The sequence below is a fragment of the Leptopilina boulardi genome, unplaced genomic scaffold (assembly GCF_019393585.1).
Source record: "Leptopilina boulardi isolate dan_hultmark-lab unplaced genomic scaffold, ZJU_Lbou_2.1 LbouV2_278, whole genome shotgun sequence".
NCBI classification, from domain to species: Eukaryota; Metazoa; Arthropoda; class Insecta; order Hymenoptera; family Figitidae; genus Leptopilina; species Leptopilina boulardi.
In genome coordinates this window covers 3,508,557-3,530,942 of record NW_026137838.1, presented here as the reverse complement: position 1 = coordinate 3,530,942, position 22,386 = coordinate 3,508,557, and the positions used below count along the sequence as shown (strand labels likewise).

The 22,386-nt window shown below is 25.3% G+C and overlaps 1 protein-coding gene across 1 annotated transcript in view; it reads left to right on the top strand.

Annotated features, from left to right (window-relative positions):
* Positions 1–20,653, top strand: part of LOC127281957 (discoidin domain-containing receptor tyrosine kinase B) — a 395,594-nt gene extending 374,941 nt beyond the window's left edge. The window contains exons 16-22 of the mRNA XM_051305982.1: positions 1,275–1,423; positions 2,462–2,769; positions 4,580–4,771; positions 9,540–9,632; positions 13,112–13,253; positions 16,509–16,658; positions 18,689–20,653. Of these exons, the coding sequence (XP_051161939.1) occupies positions 1,275–1,423; positions 2,462–2,769; positions 4,580–4,771; positions 9,540–9,632; positions 13,112–13,253; positions 16,509–16,658; positions 18,689–18,847 (1,193 nt within the window). The 3' untranslated portion in view covers positions 18,848–20,653. The remainder of the gene's footprint in view (positions 1–1,274; positions 1,424–2,461; positions 2,770–4,579; positions 4,772–9,539; positions 9,633–13,111; positions 13,254–16,508; positions 16,659–18,688) is intronic.
* The last annotated feature ends 1,733 nt before the right edge of the window (positions 20,654–22,386 follow it).

Below are 22,386 nucleotides of genomic sequence, written 5' to 3'. Positions count from 1 at the left end.
CACTCAAACATAATGAATAATATACAAATACAGTAGTAAAAGTAGGTTTTAAAAAAGACTTTATCTTTTGTAATTTTATCAGTAGTACAAGTCAATATTTAGTTAAACCTATAAAAAAATTAATTTTATCTTGGTTTTAGTAAGACATTATTATTTTTTTATGTTATCAGTAGTAGAGATTAATTTTAGTAATATCAGTAGAAAAAGTCAAAATTTAACGGAACAAAAATCTAATTTCTGTTAATAGTCTTTCAATTTAAAATTTTTCGAGATTATTTACAGTTTGGTATTATTTTGAAAAATAATTTTCCCCTAAAATTATAATAATTTTGTCTAAAAATGAACACCATCTTTCATAAATATTTGATATATTTAGAGAAGAAGCTTTTAGTTGATATCCTTTATTATTAGCGATCTTACATGTCCTAATATAACATCAAAACTTGTTAGAAGCTTCATCCTTCTTGGCTCTTCTCTCGTGATGCGGTATCATCATGGATGGTTTTGTACTAGAGAAACTTTAAGGACTAAGTTTACCTTTGGATAGCCGGGGTTGAAATTGTAATACCAAACTGTAAGTCCTCTCAGGAAATCCGACTATTAATTTTCATCAGTCATTAAATTATTTAATCAAGGTCCATTTTCATTGTAAAATTTACAAAAAAAAAAAAAAAAAAAAAAATTTTAACATCCAAAAAATTGAATTTTTAATAAATTTTTAAATTCTCTATTCAATTATAAAACAAAAACTACTAATTTTAATTCTTCCTACATAATTTACTTCAAATCATTTTTTTTTCCTCAATTGGATAATTCTCAAAAAAAAAAAAATTTTTTTCATTTTTCGCACACATAAATATTACATTAATTCGTTAAAACATTTAAAAACTTTTTAGCTTGATATTTGTTCATGAATAAATTATATTCCCTTTCCGCGAACTCGAATGAAACAACGGAAATCCATTAAACTGATAATTCCTGATCTCTGGCAAAAGTCCGTTGTGTACATACTGAAAACATGGGAACATTTAGATCTGCTGCAGATTTATATTACACGTGAGGATTGTTATTTTAATCTTATATACATATAGAGGAAAATGGAAACAATCGTTTTTCCGGTATGCGTTAATGTAATCAACTGCGTATATGAAAAAAAAAGAGTTTTTCTATAAATTAATACCGAAAATTATTACTACAACGGAAAAAAAAATCTTTTTTTTTTTTGAACCAATTTCTATTTTGTAAATAAATTATTTTTTTTTTTTGTTGGATAGGAATTACTGACGTACAACCAGTTATTCCACTATTTAACACGGCGATAAATCTTAAGAGACCAATTCTCCCTGTTGAGGAATATTCATCTAATCCTCCACCTATACCACCGCCACCTGAAAAATATTATGCCAGCACGGAGATATGCAAGGTAATTTTCAACAAAATCGTTTGGTTAAGCAATTTTTGTTGTCGCAACAAAATTTTGGTTGCAGTAACTAAATTTTGGTTGTCGTAACCAAATTTTGGTTGTCGTAACCAAAATTTGGATGTCGTAACTAAATTTTGATTGTCGTAACCGAATTATGAATGTCGTAACTAAATTTTGGTTGTCGCAACCAAAGTTTGGTTGTCGTAACTAAATTTTGGTTGTCGTAACCTAATTCTAGTTGTCGTAAGGGGCCATTCATTAATTACGTAAGGACGATTTTGGCTAATTTTGACCCCCCTACCCCCATGTAAGAATACATAAGATTTTTCGGACCCCCCCTCCCCCTTCTTACGTAAGTTTTTAACAATATTAATGTAATTGTAAAATTAATAACAACAATACAAATGGAAAATACTTGGCAAAATCTTACGTAAGATTAGCTTCTACCCCCCCTCCCCCCGACGTAAGACCATGTAGAGATTTTATAAACCCCCCCACCCCTTAAGGACCCTTACGTAATTAATGAATGGCCCCTAACTAAATTTTGATTGTCGTAACCAAAGTTTGGTTGTCGTAACTAAATTTTGGTTGTCGTAACCGAATTCTGGTTGTCGTAACCAAAATTTGGATGAGGTAACTAAATATTGATTGTCGTGACCGAATTTTCAATGTCGTAACTAAATTTCGGTTGTCGCAACCAAAGTTTGGTTGTTGTAACTAAATTTTGGTTGTCGTAACCTAATTCTGGTTGTCGTAACTAAATTTTGATTGTCGTAACCGAATTTTGAATATCGTAACTAAATTTCGGTTGTCGCAACCAAAGTTTGGTTGTCGTAACTAAATTTTGGTTGTCGTAATAGAATTCTGGTTGTCATAACCAAAATTTGGATGTCGTAACTAAATTTTGATTGTCATAACCGAATTTTGGAGTTACTCGTAACTGAATTTTAATTGTCATAACCGAATTTTGAATGTCGTAACTAAATTTCGATTGTCGTAACCAAATTTTGGTTGTCGTAACTATATATTTTGTTTCAGAGCCCACTACCACCTCTACCACCATCGCCAAATGCAAGTACACCAATTGCCATGAGTGTCAAGGCATCGAGTAGCTTAAATAGTTACAGTCCTGAGGACATGCTAACAGATGAGGAGGATGAGGATCCAATTTTTGATTTTCCTCGCGAAAAACTCAATATTGTTGAGAATCTTGGATCGGGAAATTTTGGCGATATTCATATTTGTGAAGTTGACAGATTTCCCGGTTCGGAGAAAATTTTTCGACACACAAACAGTGATCTTGTAATTGTCAAATCACTACGACCAGGATCCTCGGAATCTTTGAGGTTTGTGGGGATTTTTAATTCTTTATATTAATAAAATTCAAAATTATATTTTATTTAATTAAGATTCTAATTAGCAGAATGAAAAAAAAATTATTCTCTACATGTAAATTAGTTAATTATGGACTAATTCAATTAAATTGATTCATTCATTAAATGATTCAGTAAACTTTCTGTTTTTCTATAAACAATTAGTAGTTTTCTACTAAAAAACAGTATTTTTCTACTAACAATTAATATTTTGCTACTATGAATTAATATTTTTCTTCTAATAATTAGTAGCTTACTACTAGGAATTAGTCATTTATCTACTAACAATTAGTAGCTTTCTACTATTAGTATTTTTCTACTAATAATTAGTACCATTCTACTATTAATTAGTATTTTTTTACTAATAATTAGCATTTTTACTAATAATTAGTAGCTTTCTACTATTAGTATTTTTCTACTAATAATTAGTACCATTCTACTATTAATTAGTATTTTTTTACTAATAATTAACATTTTTTACTAATAATTAGTAGCTTTCTACTATTAGTATTTTTCTACTAATAATTAGTACCATTCTACTATTAATTAGTATTTTTTTAATAATAATTAGCATTTTTACTAACAATTACTAGTTTTCTACTATCAATTAGTAGTTCTTGACTAAGAATTACTAAAAATTTAAAAGTTTCGACTGATTCTTAGTATAAAATAACTAATTAATAATAGAAAACTACTGTTAGTAAAAAATTACTAATTGCTAGTAGAAAACTACTAATTATTAGTAAAAAAATACTAATTGTTAGTAGAAAAATGCTAATTTTTTGTGCAAAAAACTAGTAATTGTTAACAGAAAACTACTATTTGTTTGTAGAAAATGACTAATTCATTTGGTAAAGTTACTATATTAATTAGTAAATAAAAATTACCTGATTCAAGTAAATATTTACTTTGATAATCGATTATTTAAATCAAATTTTTTTTCCAGTACAAAGAATTATGATTCAACAAAATTTTTTTTACAAGACAACCTTTTTTCTATGAGCATTAAAAGATCTAACTCTTTTTATGTGAAAAATAGATGTAAATATTATATACTTCAAAGAGAGATATATGAGTTGAATACACACACACATATATATATAATAAATGTGACATATCATTGATAGTATATATATTCTTTTCTCTGTTTTTTTTCTGATTTCATCGATTTTATCGTACACATGATGCACAATGTATACTTTCAGCTGACTGCCGACTATTTCCTCAACAATGCAACTTTACTCGCCTCTAGGGCAAACTTTTACAACGATGGAAACTATATATAGAGGACCAGAACTAAACTCCTTTCGCTCGAGCCTCTTTCGATTCAAACATTGTTTACTTGATAGAAAAGCTTTGATTCACAAAAAAGATTGCTGTTTACAGGGAATTTTTTTTGTTTTGTTTTGTTTTCCTACCCTAAGTTTGAAAAGAGAAATCAAATTTCTATTAATAGTAAAAAAAAAATTAATTTTTTTCATTCCTTTGAAAGGAGAAGAAAAATATTTTATTAAATATATGAATATTGAAGCCGATATATTTACGGACAATTTTTTTTTTTTTTTTTTATTAAAAGACGGTTTTTTTTAACGTTTCAATAAGCTATCAATAGAAATAAGCATAAACACGGTGTAGAATTTTAGAATCTATATTTCTTGAATGTCAAAGGAAATAGAGGAAGAGAGAGAGAGAGGGAGCTATATATATATACTCAATTTGCAAAAGCAGACTTGCTTATACAAATCTAATATTTTTCACAGCACATTTTATATATGAATTTCAGGGTAGAATTTCAGCAAGAGGCAAAAAGACTGGCACGACTCATCGATCGAAATGTCGCACGACTACTCGGTGCCAGTCTAGAAAATGATCCAATGTGTATCGTATTGGAAAACGGAGAATACGGAGATTTGAATCAGTACCTGCAAAATCACATCGCCGAAACGTCAACAATACACACTGCTAAAACTTTAAGGTTACTATTAAAATTAATTTCAAAAAAATTAATTTTTTTCTATATTACCTACTTTTTAAATTTTAATTAGTAAATTTTTTTAACTAATTTCAATTGGTGACTTTATTTTGAATTACTTAAATTTTACTAATTCGTTACTAATTTTTTTTTACTATTAATTAGTCAAATTTTACTAATTCGATATACTAAACTTTTTTTTACTATTAATTAGTCAAATTTTTTTTAATTCTATACTAACGAAATTTTTTATTATTAATTAGTTTAAATTTACTAATTCGATACTTAATTCTTTTTTACTATTAATTAGTTCAATTTAACTAATTCGATACTATCAAATTTATTTTTACTATAAATTACTTAGTTACTACTATATTTTATTTATTTGATACTAACGAAAAATTTGTACTTTTTTGAAACCAAAAAAAAAATTTTTTTTTACTATTAATTACTTAAATTTTATTAATTCGATACTAAATTATTTTTACTATTAATTAGTTAAATTTTACTGATTAAAAACTGTTGAATTTATTTTTACTACAAATTACTTAGTTGAATTTTACTTTTTTTGATACTAAAAAATTTTTTTTACTATTTCGAAACTAAAAAAATGTTTATTTGACTATTAATTACTCAAATTTTACTAATTCGATACTAAAAAAAAATTTTTACTATGAAATAGTTAAATTTTACTAATTAAAAACTATTAAATTTATTTTTACTACAAATTACTTAGTTGAATTTTACTTTTTTTGATACTAACAAATATTTTTTTACTATTTCGAAACTAAAAAAATGTATTTTACTATTAATTACTCAAATTTTACTAATTTGATACTAACAAAAAAATTTTTACTATGAAATAGTTAAATTTTACTAATTAAAACCTATTAAATTTATTTTGATTACAAATTACTTAGTTGAATTTTACTTTTTTTGATACTAACAAAATTTTTTTTTTACTATTTCGAAACTAAAAAAATGTATTTTACTATTAATTACTCAAATTTTACTAATTCGATACTAACAAAAATTTTTTTTACTATGAATTAGTTAAATTTTACTTATTTAATATTAAAAAAAATTTCACTAATTCAAATTAGTTAAAATTTGTACTAATTTAGATTTAAGAAATACAAAAAATTGACTACTGCTACAGTACTAGTTTCACTACCTCGCCAGTAGTCAATTTTTAATAGTATACAGGTTTGATAAATTCTTTTTTTTTTTTATTTTTGACTTCGGAATGATTTTCAACGTATTTTTGTCCGCTAAACACGATCCCGAGTCCCAAAATTGTCTAACACATCTGGGTTTTGAAAAAAGTGGGGGTAAAGAACCCAAAAAAACCTATTTTTGTCGATTTTCAAAATATTTGTTTTCTTTTTTAATCTGACATGTTAACAACTTCCCTGAGGCCTTTTATAAAAGTTTGAAGACCTTAAGACCCACAGGACAAAAAAAATAGAGAATTTTGAAAAAAGTGGGGGTAGAAACCCAAAAAAAATTTTTTTTTGGCTATTTTCGATATGGGAGTTGTTTTTAATGTATTTTTGTCCGCTAAACACGATCCCGAGTCCCAAAATTGTCTAACACATCAGGGTTTTGAAAAAAGTGGGGGTAAAGACCCCAAAAAAACCTGTTTTTGTCGATTTTCAAAATATTTGTTTTCCTATTGAATCTGACATGTTAACTACTTCCCTGAGGCCTTTAATAAAAGCTTGAAGATCTTAAGACCCACAGGACAAAAAAAATAGAAAATTTTGAAAAAAGTGGGGGTAGAAACCCAAAAAAAAATTTTTTTTTTGGTTATTTTCGATATGGGAGTTGTTTTCAATGTATTTTTGTCCGCTGAACACGATACCGTGTCCCGAAAATGTCTACAACGTCAGGATTTTGGGAAAAATTGGGGCAAAGAGAAAAAAAATATTCAAAACCCCCTAAAATGACCTTTTTTATGATATTTACTTAATTTAATAACTTTTTTTAAAGTTATTTTTTAGCTATGAATAATTTAGAAAAAATTATTTTTTCAATAAATTTCAACAAAAAAAAAATAAAATCGTTAGTCGAACATATGTAATAATCTGATGTAGAGCACGAGTCGCACACATGCGGTCACGTCACACACAACAATAATTTGGCCAAGCGTGACGTAACGCATTAAGGCACGTCAGTCACCAACGAAGCCATATCCAAATGTTCAGATTTCAGGCAATAAATTTAAATTGACAGCCTGTTAATTCTAATATTGTCGTGAAAACAATTTTTCCCCCTTGTTATTTAGTATCGAAAAAAAAACTCTTTTTTTTAGCAACGAATCTTCTTAATTAATTAATTTTTCCTACTAAATTATACACGGAAAAAAAAGGAATTGCTTACAGATGCTAACGTAATTTGCTATGACAGCTAATAGTTCGCAGCCACCGGAAAATTTTTCTATGCGTGTAAAATTACAAAAATAAGTGATACACTGAGAAAAACAAAAATTTAGTGTTTGCAACAAAATTGTTTGGTTAGGCAATTTTGGTTTTTGTAAGCAAATTTTGGTTGGCTGAAACAAAGTCGTAGAGTTATCTCAACCAAACATTTGGTTAGGCCAACAAAATTATTTGGTTGAACATTTTTAAAATCCAACCAAAATTTGATTACCAAAATAATTTGGGTAGCAACAAAATAGTTTAGTCTAAAAAACCAAATGATCGTTTGTTGTCCTAACCAAAATTTGGTTGCGACAACCAAATAATTTGATTCGCAATTGGATAAATATAAATTCAATGTTAAATTGATAATAAATAAATAAAGAAATTAAAAAAGATAAAATGAAAAGGAATAAGGTAGAATAAAATTTTTAATTTTACAAAAAAAAACTGTTTGTTTGATCAACCAAACATTTTTGTTGACCTAACGAAAAAAATTTGGTTGAGCTAACCAAACATTTTTGTTATGCCAACAAAAAACACTCAACCAAATTTTTTTTTTTTACTCAAACAAATAGTTTGGTTGCTTAAATACCAACAAAATTTTGTTGTTGTCCCAAATTTTGGTTGCTCTGAGTAAACATTTTTCTCAGTGTACGTTTCTCTAGAGTAGCGAAAACTTTCTCTACTTTAGTCAAAACATATCCTTGTTTTAATGAAACATTTGAATAAATTTTTTTTTTCAATGTCTTTAAATAAAAAATAGAAAAAAAAATACAAAAGCTTCTAAAAGGGATTTGATACACGGAAAAAAAAAGCAATTGCTTACCGATGCTAACGTAATTTGCTATGACAGCTAATAGTTCGCAGCCACAGCAAAAAATTTTCTATGCGTGTAAAATTACAAAAATCTTTAAGTGATACACTGAGAAAAAAAATTTAGTGTTTACAACAAAATTGTTTGGTTAGACAATTTTTGATTCTTGTAACTAAATTTTGGTTGGCTGAAACAAAGTCGTAGAGTTATCTTAACCAAACATTTGGTTAGGCCAACAAAATTATTTGGTTGAACATTTTTAAATTCCAACCAAAATTTGGTTACGACAACAAAATAATTTGGTTAACACACAACAAAATAGTTTAGTCTAAAAAACCAAATGATCGTTTGTTGTCCTAACCCAAATTTGGTTGCAACAACTAAATAATTTGATTCGCAATTGGATAAATATAAATTCAATAAATAAATAAATAAATTAATTAAAAAAGATAAAATGAAAAGGAATAAGGTAGAATATAATTTTTAATTTTACAAAAAAAACTGTTTGATCAACCAAACATTTTTGTTGACCTAACGAAAAAAATTTGTTCTAACCAAACATTTTTGTTATGCCAACAAAAAACACTCAACCAAATTTTTTAATTGACTCAAACAAATAGTTTGGTTGCTTAAATATACCAACAAAATTTTTTTGTTCCAACCAAATTTTGGTTGCTCTGAGTAAACATTTTTCTCAATGTACGTTTCTCTAGAGTAGCGAAAACTTTCTCTACTTTAGTCAAAACATATCCTTGTTTTAATGAAACATTTGAATAAATTTTTTTTAATGTCTTTAAATAAAAAATAGAAACAAAAAAATACAAAAGCTTCTAAAAGGGATTTGATGAAAAGTAAACAGGTGTATATTTCTAAAGAAACAATTTTTTTTTCCGTGTCCAATACAGCAACAAACTGAAAATTATTTTATTTTCCTCCGCTTTGATATAGTGTGTGTCGACATTGAAAAAAAAAAAAAAAAAAAAGAATCAAGTCGAATATATATGAAAGGAAAGGAGTAAAAGAAGATTAGAGAATATTGAAATTTTTGCGCGACGAGTTTCAATCAAGCGACCATTTTTGCATTGGAGCATGCGAGCGAGAAGCAAGCGAGCGAGTGAGTGAGTGAGTGAGTGAGTGAGTTGAGCGACCGCGCGCGTAAATGAAGTGTAATTCGCGATCCATCAGGCTGTAACGAGGCAAGGGGTAGCTCGGGCATAAAATTTTTCTACCGGAGACGTTGAGGTGTACAGCAAAACCTTTTTGCTGTTGCGCACACTGCTATACTATATATATCTATATATAAATATATGTGTCCTGTGTGTCTGCATTGCAAGCGCAAATATTACCCGCGTTGGAAGGCCTCATTTTACGGTTACTTTGACGATTCCAGACTTGGTATAAAGTTCGATGCTGCGCGTGATTTTACAGAGTCACAAACGCGAACTACTTCCGCTTTCTGAATGTTGTCTTTCGCTATATATATATATATATATGTGCCGACAACTAAAACGTTGCCTTTTGATTTCTGTTCTAGCTTTGGTACACTGGTGTATATGGCTGTGCAAATAGCTTCTGGTATGAAGTATCTCGAAGAAATGGACTTTGTGCATCGTGATCTTGCAACGAGGTAATACTATTTTTTACTCTATTGCCAATGTATATTTCTATTTTTTTATGCCAATGTATTTTCCTAATTTTTATGCCAATGTATTTTTTCTAATTTTTATGCCAATATATTTTCAAATATAATGGCTAAAATTAGAAAATAAGTAGTACAAGTCTATATTTAGTCAAAAATACTTTTTTTCGTTTATTAGTAAATCAAAATTGTTTTAGTCAGACATAATGTCTAAATTGCGAAATAAGTAGTACAAGTCAATATTTAATCAGACTTTTTCAAATTTTTGTACATTTATCAGTAGAATAGGTAAATATTTAATCAGACATTATTTTTATATTCCTAGTAGATCAAAACAGTTTTAGTCAGACGTAATGTTAAAATTAGAAAATAAATTGTACATGTCAGTTGTACATGTTTAGTCGAACATAAAGTTAGTAATTAAGTAGTATAAGTCAATATTTCGTTAGACGTAGAGGTTAATTTTGTAATTCAGTAGTACTAGTCAATATTAAGTTAGACATTACAATTATTTTTAAATTATTAGTAGATCAAGACATTTTTAGTAAGACATAACAGCTAAATTAGAAAATAAGTAGTAAAACTAAATATTTAATCAAACATAAAGGCTCAGATATGTAAATGTTTATACTTTTGTTTTCATCAGTAGTACAAGTCAATATTTAGTCAGACATTTTAATTACACGGGAAAAAATCTTTAACTGGAACAGCGATAAGTTTCATTGGAACAGAGATATGTTTCACTAAAACAGCGAAAGTTTTCTCTATTCTAGAGAAATATGTAGCTGTTACAGATAAAAAAATTTTTCCGTGTATTTTCGTAAATTATTAGTAGATCAAAACGTTTTTAGTCAGACGTAATATATAAATTAGAAAATAAGTAGTAAAACTAATTGTTCAATCAGTGCTAAACGTTGAGTTAGTAATTCAGTAGTATAAGTCAATATTAAGTCAGAAATTCTAATTATTTTGTTTTTTAAGTAGATCAAGGAATTTTTAATCAATCGTAACGGTAGAATAAAAAAATAAGTAGTATAACTAAATGTTTAATCAGTCATAAGGGATGAGTTAATAATTCAATTGTACTATTTTAATTTCAAAAAATATAATTTTTTTTAAAATTTAATTTCATAAAATTCTGTAACAGGAATTTTATAAAATATCTTTGAAAAATTTTTCCCCCTCGCCAAATAAATATAACAAATTAATTTTTTAAAGCAAATAAAATTAATTAGTTAAAAGCTTATGAATACAAAAACAAAAATCTTACCTTTTTGCTGAAAGTCGAGGTTAAAGGCAACCATCTCTCGGCGAAGGAAAAGTGTCACCATCTGTAACAGAAATAAAAAATACTTTAATAACTAACAGCATTGTCTAAATTTTTGTCTAAAATTATAAGGTTAATTAAATTTTCGTAATCTTATCAGTGGTACAAGTAAATATTTAGTTACACTGGCTAAACGTTTTTAATTTTGTTAGTAGTATAAATCGGATTTAGTCAGACATAATGGCTAAATTTTTACAGTACTACAAGTGGAATTTAGTCAGATGTAATGACTAAATTATAAATTCAGTATTAAAAGTAAATATTCAATCGGACTTTTTAAGTTTTCTAGTAGTACAAGTAAATGTTTAGTCAGACTTAATAAATGTAAGTAATTTGTTAGTAGGACAAGTCAATAGTTAGTCGGACTTACTAATAGTAATTTGTTAGTAGTGCAAGTCAATATTTAGTCGGACTTACTAATAGTAATTTTTCAGTAGAACAAGTCAATATTTAGTCGGACTTACTAATAGTAATTTTGCAGTAGTACAAGTCAATATTTAGTCGGATTTACTAATAGTAATTTTGTGAGTAGTACAAGTCAATATTTAGTCGGATTTACTAATAGTGAGTAGTACTTTTGTGAGTAGTACAAGTCAATATTTAGTCGGATTTACTAATAGTAATTTTTCAGTAGTACAAGTCAATATTTAGTCGGATTTACTAATAGTAATTTTGTGAGTAGTACAAGTCAATATTTAGTTGGATTTACTAATAGTAATTTTTCAGTAGTACTAGTCAATATTTAGTCGGAATTACTAATAGTAATTTTGTCAGTTGTAAAACTCGATATTTAATTCAACATTCTACATTTTTTTCCAAGTTTATAAGTAGTAAAAATCGGGTTTTTGTCCGACATAACGACTAAATTAGTAAATCAGTAGTAAAAGTAAATATTTAATCCAACTTTTAAGTTTCTGTAAATTTATCAATATAATACGTCAGAATCTAGTAATCTTATCAGTAGTAAAGGTCAGGTTCAGTCAGACAAAATAATTAAATTAGAAAATCAGTAGTAAAAGTCAATATTTAGTCACATTTTCCCTTTTTTTGCATTGTATTACTAAAATATAATATGAGTAGTACAATTCGGTTTCAGTCAGACATAATAGTTTTTTTTTAAATCTTAACAGTAAAAAAAATATTTTAACAAAACTATAGTAAAATTAAAAACAAAAAAACTATTTATAATTTTTTTTTGTGTTTAATTAATAAAAACGGATTATATATATATATATGTATATAGTAAAATATAATAGATATATAAATTATTCATAGATGAAAATCCATGCATTTAGAGCACACGGCTAAAGTCAAAGGTTTTGGTTCATTAGAACAGTTTATTGTTTTATCGCCATTCACCCTTTTGGCTCTAACGCATAACCTGATAGCCAATATGGGCCCTGCGCTTTTGTCGTTTACTGTGTGGGGCACGAGTTCGAAATATTAACTCTAATCATAAAGCTTAATTATAATACCCTCCGGTGTATTGCTACATTAATGCCAAGCTGAAAATTAATTGTCGTGATTTATAGAAACGAATTTTGGGGTCAGTGCATCGGCCTCTCGTTTCACACATATATATATATACATACACAAATAGATTTAGCTTCAATTATATTCAAAAAAAAAAGAAGGAAAAATATCACGATTTCACTGTAATTGACACGAGATTTTTCTTTTTATAAATTGTAATTTTATTTCAAAAACTGTAATTTACTGATTAATGTCATATTATGTTTTTTTTTTTGACAGAAAAAAAAATTATTTTCATCTCTAGATTCTGTTTATTTCTATTTTTTTAATGTAATATTGATTTTTAATTTACTTTACATCCTCTTTTAGTTAAGGATAAAATTTACAAAATTAAAATTAAACTTGAAATTAAATATAAAGTTTTGTTTTTATAATATGTAATGTAAATAAGTAACAAGTACTGCGTAATCTATTATTTAAAAATTAGTTTCTTTCTTTCCTAAATAGCAGCGTTATACATATATATTATACAATTTGTATTCAAAGGGTACTTTAATTTTGAAGTCCCGTAAATAAATAAATAAGTCAATAAATAAATAAATAATTGTAGAAAAAATAGAAATATAAAAAAAATTTCCTAATAAGATTTTTGTAATGTTTGTTGCAGAAATTGTCTAGTGAATAGAGGTTACTTCATAAAAATCTCTGATCTAGGAACAGGAAGAACGGCCTATCTTGCCGATTATTTTAAAGTAGAAGGCCGACCTCCTCTTCCAATTCGATGGATGGCTTGGGAATCTATGCTCATGGTAAGAAATAATTTTTTAAAAAAATTATTATATAAACCCTCAGAAAAACTATAGAAATATTTTTTTAATGTTCCAAAATCAATTAAATTTTATTCGAAATTTTGCATTTCAATTTTTTTTCAAATTTTTGTACTTTTATCAGTGATACAAGTAAATATTTTGTACAATAATTTTAATTATTTTTTTCGTATTATTAGTAGATAAAGACGGTTTTAGTCAGACGTAATTGTTCAATTAGGAAATAAGTAGTGTAAGTCAATATTTAGTCAGACGTAAAGGCTCAATTAATAATTAAGTAGTACAAATCAATATTAAATCAGAAATTATATTTATATTATTAGTAAATCAAAGCATTTTTCAGTCAAAATTAAAGGCTAAATTAATTACTAAGTAGAACAAGTCAATGTTTAGTCAGACTTTTTACAGTTTTGTAGTTTTATCAGTGAAACAAGTCAATATTTAGTGAGATGTAATTATTATTATATTAGTAGATCAAAAAATTTTAGTCAGACGTAAAGGCTCAGTTAATAATTAAGTAGTACAAGTTAATATTAAGTCAGAAATTGTAATTATATTTATATTATTAGTAGATCAAAGCATTTTTCAGTCAAAATTAAGGACGAAATTAATTACTAAGTAGAACAAGTCTATGCTTAGTTAGACTTTTTACAGTTTTCTAATTTTATCAGTGAAACAAGTCAATATTTAGTGAGACGTAATTATTATTATATTAGTAGATCAAAACATTTTTAGTCAGACGTAAAGGCTTAGTAAATTAATTACTAAGTAGAACATGTTTAGTCAGACTTTTTACAGTTTTGTAGTTTTATCAGTGAAACAAGTCAATATTTAGTGAGACGTAATTATTATTATTATTATAATATTAGTAGATCAAAACATTTTTAGTCAGACGTAATTCGTAAATTAGGAAATAAGTAGTATAAGTAATTGTTTTGTCAGACTTTTTGCACTTTTGTTGCAATAATCAGTAAGTAATTATTTAGTAGTAGTCGTAGTAGTAGTACTAAATTACTACAATAATTAGTAGTAGTATAAATTAATATTTAGTCAAACTTACTAAATAGTAAATATAAATAATTTTTTAAGTAGTACGAGTCAATATTTAGTCTGACATTAAGTATTCTAAAATTAGTAGTAGTTCAAAATGGTTTGAGTCAGACGTAATGGTTTAATTATCAAATAAGTAGTAAAAGTAAATATTTAGTCAGACTATTTGCGTTTTTGCTCCGTTATTAGTAGAACAAGTCAATTTTCAGTCAGACATTTTTTTTATAAGTTATCAAAAAGTTTTTAGTCAGACCTAACGGTTAAATAAGAAAATCAGTAGTAAAAGTAAATGTTTGGTCAGACTACAAATTTTTGTTTTATTTTTATCACCAATAAAAATAGACAATTCTAATTCCATATAATATACCAAAATTTTAACAAAATTTGATTCGAAAAATATTCTTCGAATAAAAAAAAATCACTTATAATATATTGAAACAATTATTGTCTCCATATTTCAAATAATTTTTAAAATTGAAAACCCATTGGCTAATTCTCTCTTATATGCCGTAACGATGAAACGTATTTTCCGAATCGTAAAACAGTTTCCAATTAACGCGAAATGTCTGCAACAAGACACAATTAAAGCATATTTGGAGCTTTTTTTTCAACATAACTGCACTGATTGTTGAATATGTTTTATATATATATACATATAGGTGTTATTTTATTTTTAAAATCGTATACGCAGATCTACTATATAACAAACATAACGTCAAAGGAAGTGAAATATATAGTTAGAAATTGGTCCCCTACAGCACAATTTTTTCAAACCTCTTATAAAAAAGCAAAAAAAAAAAGAAAAAAGAAAAAATGAAAATATAATGATTCTGTATAATGTATGTAAAAACTTTATTAAACATGAATTACAAAGGAGTCTGGTGCACTTTTTATTACACACGCCCTTTTTTTATTTTATTGTGTCGCACTAAAAGGGACAAACGATATATTGTGTGTGCTTGGGTTTTTTTTTTATAACGACATAAGATCAAACGTTACACAAAAAAAAAATGGTCGTTAAAAAGAAGAAATCAATGTATCGTGATGAGAATAATGTTTTTTTTTTAATTTTTATTTGAAAATAAGTATTTTGACAAATACTTTTTCTTATACTGAGAAAAAAAATTTAGTGTTTGCAACAAAATTGTTTGGTTAGGCAATTTTGGTTCTTGTAACCAAATTTTGGTTGGCTGAAACAAAAGTTGTAGAGTTATCTCAACCAAATATTTGGTTAGGCCAACAAAATTATTTGGTTGAACATTTTTAAATTCCAACCAAAATTTGGTTACGACAACAAAATAGTTTGGTCTAAAAAACCAAATGATCGTTTGTTGTCCTAACCAAAATTTGGTTGCGACAACCAAATAATAAAAGAATAAAATTTTTAATTTTACAAAAAAAACTGTTTGCTTGATCAACCAAATATTTTTGTTGACATAACAAAAAAAATTTGGTTGAGCTAACTAAACATTTTTGTTATGCCAACAAAAAACACTCAACCAAATTTTTTGGTTGACTCAAACAAAGTCGTAGAGTTATCTCAACCAAATATTTGGTTAGGTCAACAAAATTATTTGGTTGAACATTTTTAAATTCCAACCAAAATTTGGTTACGACAACAAAATAGTTTGGTCTAAAAAACTAAATGATCGTTTGTTGTCCTAACCAAAATTTGGTTGCGACAACCAAATAATAAAAGAATAAAATTTTTAATTTTACAAAAAAAAACTGTTTGTTTAATGAACCAAACATTTTTGTTGACCTAATAAAAAAAATTTGGTTGAGCTAACTAAAAATTTTTGTTATGCCAACAAAAAACACTCAACCAAATTTTTTGGTTGACTCAAACAAACAGTTTGGTTGTTTAAATACCAACAAAATTTTTTTGTTGGCCCAACCAAATTTTGGTTGCTCTGACTAAACATTTTTCTCAGTGTACTAAAACATTAAAAAAATTAAAAAACAAAAATTCAAAAAAAATCTTCTTGAAAATTCGTTTCTTAGACATTCAATTTCCTGTTTAATTTCACTTATTGGGAATATTATTTTAAAATATGACATAAACTTTAGAAAATCAATATTAAAAAAAAAAAAAGAAACGGAATATGTCAAACTAGATACGAGATCTGTAGTTTTTCATATACAACCATCTGTGTGATTTTTTTTTTTTCTTTTTGCTTGTTTCAGGGAAAATACACGTGTAAAAGCGATGTATGGGCCTTTGCTGTCACGTTCTGGGAAATACTTACTTTTGCGAGGGAGCAACCGTTCGAGGAATATCCGGATAATCGGATAGTCGAGAACGCCACTTATTTTTATCAAGAAGATCAGAAACGGGTAAGAAATTCATTTTTCTATGAAAAATAAACCCTTTTCAATTTCTTTAAGGCTTTTTTTTTGCCATACTGAGCTGCTCAAACTCAATAGCTATATCAAAATATTAAAAAGAATTTTTTTTTTGTTTATTATAGATTGTTTAGAAAAAAGTTTATTGCAAAAAAAAAAAAGAAAAAAATGTTTTGTTGAAGCACCTCTCATTAAAGATTTTATTCTCATAGATATATTGAATAATAATTGGAAAAATCTGATTTAGGAAAATTTACGACATTTTTATAGTTTATGCGATAATGAATAAAAATTTATTTTCCTATACTTATATGGTGCAAATAAAAATTTATGAGCGTATTACTAATTTATAAGATGGAAATTAAATTTTATAATAAAATCCAATTTGATAATTTATGTTTATGTTTTTTTATGGCTATTTTACGTTTTGGATAAAAATTGTAGTTAAATAAACTAAACTAAATAAACTAAACTAAATAAACTGAACTAAATAAACTAAACTAAATAAACTAAACTAAATAAACTAAAATAAATAAACTAAACTAAATAAACTAAACTAAATAAACTAAACTAAATAAACTAAACTAAATAAACTAAACTAAATAAACTAAACTAAATAAACTAAACTAAATAAACTAAACTAAATAAACTAAACTAAATAAACTAAACTAAACTAAACTAAACTAAACTAAATAAAATAAACTAAATAAACTAAACTAAATAAACTAAACTTAATAAACTAAACTAAATAAATTAAATTAAATTAACTAAATGAACATAAAATTGATTAGATTCAAATAATCGGTTACTTGACTATTATCAAATAAATATTTACTTGAAACAAATAATTATTTATTTGAATTAAATTTTATTTGGATGAATAATTTTTGTATTTAAAACAAATATTTTTGAATTGATCCAAATAATAATTACCAACCAACTCACATTTAAAGAAATATTTAATACAAATAAATATTTCTTTAATACAAATAAAAAATTATTTATAACAAATAAATAATTATTTAATAACAAAATATATTTTTTTAATATACGTAAATAATTATTTAATACAAAAAAATAATTATTTAATACAAATAAATAATTATTTATAACAAATAAATAGTTATTTAATACAAAATAAATAATTATTTAATACAAACAAATATTTATTTAAACCAAATAAAAAATTATTTATAACAAATAAATAATTATTTAATACCAAAATATATTTATTTAATACACTTAAATACGTATTTAATACAAATAAATATTTATTTAATCCAAATAAAAAATTATTTATAACAAATGAATAATTATTTAATACCAAACTATATTTATTTAATATACGTAAATAATTATTTAATACAAATAAATAATTATTTAATACAAAAAAATATTCATTTAATACAAAAAAATATTAATTTAATACAAATAAATAATTATTTGAAACAAATAAATATTTATTCGTAGTCGATTATTTGAATGAAATAATTTTTTTTTCAGTGTAATTTTTGTAAACTATCTGCATTTTATTTGTGTGCATATATTAATATTTAAAAAAATAATAATAATAATAATTAATTTTTACATTTGCGAAAAGCTTAACCACGATGCATTATTGAAAGTCGAGTGCACATTTCATTATATTGCTTTTTTATGTCAACGTACATATACAGAGAAACTATTATGTCGCATCCACAAACTTTTTATAGCCGGAAAAGAGTAAACGTTAAAACCATCGGCATCGAAAAGTAATATTTCACATTTTCCGGATTCAAGATGCTATAAAGATCAAAAATAAAAAAATCTTTTTTATATACAATTTCACAAAAAAAAAAAAAGGATTTTCGGGTAATTTTCACTTTTTCCAAACTGAAAGTTATTTTCATTCAATTTTTCTCAGCGCAAAAAGAAACATTTAGATAAATAAATATTTAAATAAATATTTAAATAAATATTAAATATTAAATAAATATTTACATAATTGTAAATTTTTTCGAAAAATTTCTTTTCTGTTACAGATAATATTGCCGCTACCAAAAAATTGTCCAAAGGAAATGTATGATTTAATGTGCGAATGTTGGCAGCGTAATGACATTAATCGTCCAAGTTTTCGTGAAATACATCTTTTTTTACAGCGAAAAAATTTGGGCTACAAATTACCAAATAATGATACTTGATACAAGGAATTAGAAGGTTGGAATTTAATCCGACTTTCAATGATCGGTGAGCTGAACGGTAATTGGTGGACGACCAAGTAGATAGTAAAAAAAAAAAAAAGAAAAAAAAAATCGAACACTCAAGTAGGTGACGATGATGACGACTCGACAATAACCATTCTGCGAATCGATATCCCCCCCTCCCTCACATCCCTTCTGCATTTGATGTTCGATATAGAGACATGTCGACTTTTCGGTGGTCGACAGTCACAGTTTGCTATCTCTATATAAAAAAAAAAAAAGAAAAAAAAATGCAATCGATATGTCGTCGGTGCTATATAAATTGAAAGAGAGTGACGGTGTTCTCGCAGTGTTGTGTGTTGATTCTATCACTCAGATCTTTTACAAAACTGTTGTTGACTTTGCAGAATCTAATTAATTAAAAATGCGATTGCCTGAAAAAAAAAATGTATGACGAAAAAAGTGCATGATAAAATCGTAATATAAATTTTAGTCACTGACTAATGGAGCTCACGTGACGAAATTTCATCTTTCCCGAAATTATCAATTTTTCACTAATTAAATAATTCTTCAATTAGATTCAATTAGATTCAATTAGAATCAATTAGAAAAATTGTTTACATCAAATAATCGCGATTATTAAAAATCCCACCGCTGTCACCAAAAGAGAAAAAAAAAAATTGTTTACATTAAATAATCACGATTATTAAAAATCCCACCGCTGTCACCAAAAGGAAAAAAAAAAATTCACGACTTTTTTAATAACAAAAAGCGAAAAAATCGTAAACTTTTATGAAATGTGAGTATGGGATACAAATGTTTTTTTTTTAAATCTAAAAAATGATTTGCTGATGGAAAAAAAAGAATATCTCTTTCATTTGTCTTCTATTACTAATATTCCAATTACTAATGGAATGATTTTCCAATGCTGTGATTTAAATCTTTTTATGCATGTGACCAGAAAAAAAAAATCGCCTCTAAAAAAAAAAAAAAAAAAAATTGCGCGCTAGATATAAAATGCAATGCCACAGAACAGTGGTTTGCAAAACCATCATCCTGAATATGATATGATATTGTATCCCTCGATTTTTTTTTCTCTCACATTCATGAATAAACTTTTTTTTTTTTTTTTATTTCACCCATAGAAAATAAAAATAGAAGATTTAATTTTGAAAAAAAAAAAATTACAATTTCGGGAAAGTGGGAAAAAAAAATTCGTAATTGGCGAAATAGTATTTTTTCTATTTTTATTATACAATTATTTGAAATAAAGTAAATAACTAAAATAATTGAATTAACATTTGCATTAGGATTATACAACACGATTTACAAATCGAAATGTCCATGGTTATTTGGCCAATAGGAATGACGCTTTGATATGAATCCGGTTACGTTGTTTCGAAATTGATACTGTCAGCAAACATATCATTCGATACCTCACGGAACCGCACCGCAGTCACGTTCACGAATATCTATATATATATATATATATATACGGGTCCAATAACAAAATGCTGCGAAATAGTCGAATTTTATCGTCGCTGACATCGTTCGTCGTCGGACGTCGAACGTCAAATCCGTCAAGTCACCCCCACCCCCCCTCTTTTTTTTTTTGTTCTGTCGCAATGAAATCTGTCGCATCTCTCAGCTTTATGTCGTTTATATCACTGCCACTTTTCTATCTCTTTTCGAGTTGAAAAATTCTCGCAAACTATAAATTTTTCTTTTTCAATGTAAGTGTATGTCGTCAAAGAAAATCCTCGTACTTATATTTCAAAACAATAAATCAAAAAATATTTTATTTAAAGAATTGGACGGACAGTCGAAACAAAAAGTTGGTCTTCATATTTTTAGTAAATAATTTTTTAATTAAAATTTATTAATTATATTATTAATATTATATTAAAATTATATTATATATTATATTATATTATTAATACTGGCACACTAGAATTATAAATTAAAATATATTAATAAAAAAATTATTAAAAATATTCTCTAAATCTGAATTAGTAACAATTTTAACTAATTTAAATTAGTGACTCACTTTTTTACTTATAAATTAAATAAATTTTACTAATTCAATAGAAAAAAAAATTTTTCTACTGCTAATTAGCTAAATTTTACTAATTTGATAGTAAAATAAGAATTTCTACTATTAATTAGTTAAATTTTACTAATTTAATAGTAAAAAAATTTTTTTCTACTATCAATTAATTAAATTTTACTAATTCGATAGTAAAATTTTTTTTTTCTACTATCAATTAATTAAATTTTACTAATTCGATAATAAAATTTTTTTTTCTATTATCAATTAATTAAAATTTACTAATTTGGTAGTAAAAATTTTTTGTCTACTATTTTTTAGTTAAATTTTACTAATTCGATAGTACACAATTTTTTTTCTACTGCTACATAGTTAAATTTTACTAATTCGATAGTAAACAATTTTGTTTCTACTATCAATTAATTAAATTTTACAAATTCGATAGTAAAAATTTTTTTTCTACTGATAATTAGTTAAATTTTACTAATTCGATAGTAAAAAATTTTTTTTCTACTGCTACATAGTTACATTTTACTAATTCGATAGTAAACAATTTTTCTTCTATTATCAATTAATTAAATTTTACTAATTCGATAATAAAAAAATTTTTTTCTACTATCAATTAATTAAAATTTATTAATTTAGTAGTAAAAATTTTTTTTCTACAATTTTTTAGTTAAATTTTACTAATTCGATAGTAAACAATTTTTTTTTCTACTATCAATTAATTAAATTTTACTAATTCGGTAATAAAAAATTTTTTTCTACTATCAATTAATTAAATTTTACAAATTCGATAGTAAAAATTTTTTTTCTACTATCAATTAATTAAATTTTACAAATTCGATAGTAAAAATTTTTTTTCTACTGATAATTAGTTAAATTTTACTAATTCGATAGTAAAAAATTTTTTTTCTACTGCTACATAGTTACATTTTACTAATTCGATAGTAAACAATTTTTCTTCTACTATCAATTAATTATATTTTACTAATTCGATAATAAAAAAATTTTTTTCTACTATCAATTAATTAAAATTTATTAATTTAGTAGTAAAAATTTTTTTTCTACAATTTTTTAGTAAAATTTTACTAATTCGATAGTAAACAATTTTTTTTTCTACTATCAATTAATTAAATTTTACAAATTCGATAGTAAAAATTTTTTTTCTACTGCTACATAGTTAAATTTTACTAATTCGATAGTAAAAAAAATTTTTTTCTACTATCAATTAAATAAATTTTACTAATTCGATAATAAAAAAAATTTTTTCTACTATCAATTTATTAAAATTTATTAATTTGGTAGTAAAAATTTTTTTTCTACTATTTTTTAGTTAAATTTTATTAATTCGATAGTACACAATTTTTTTTCTACTGCTACTTAGGTAAATTTTACTAATTCGATAGTAAACAATTTTTTTTTCTACTATCAATTAATTAAATTTTACTAATTCGATAGTAAAATTTTTTTTCTACTGCTAATTAGTTTA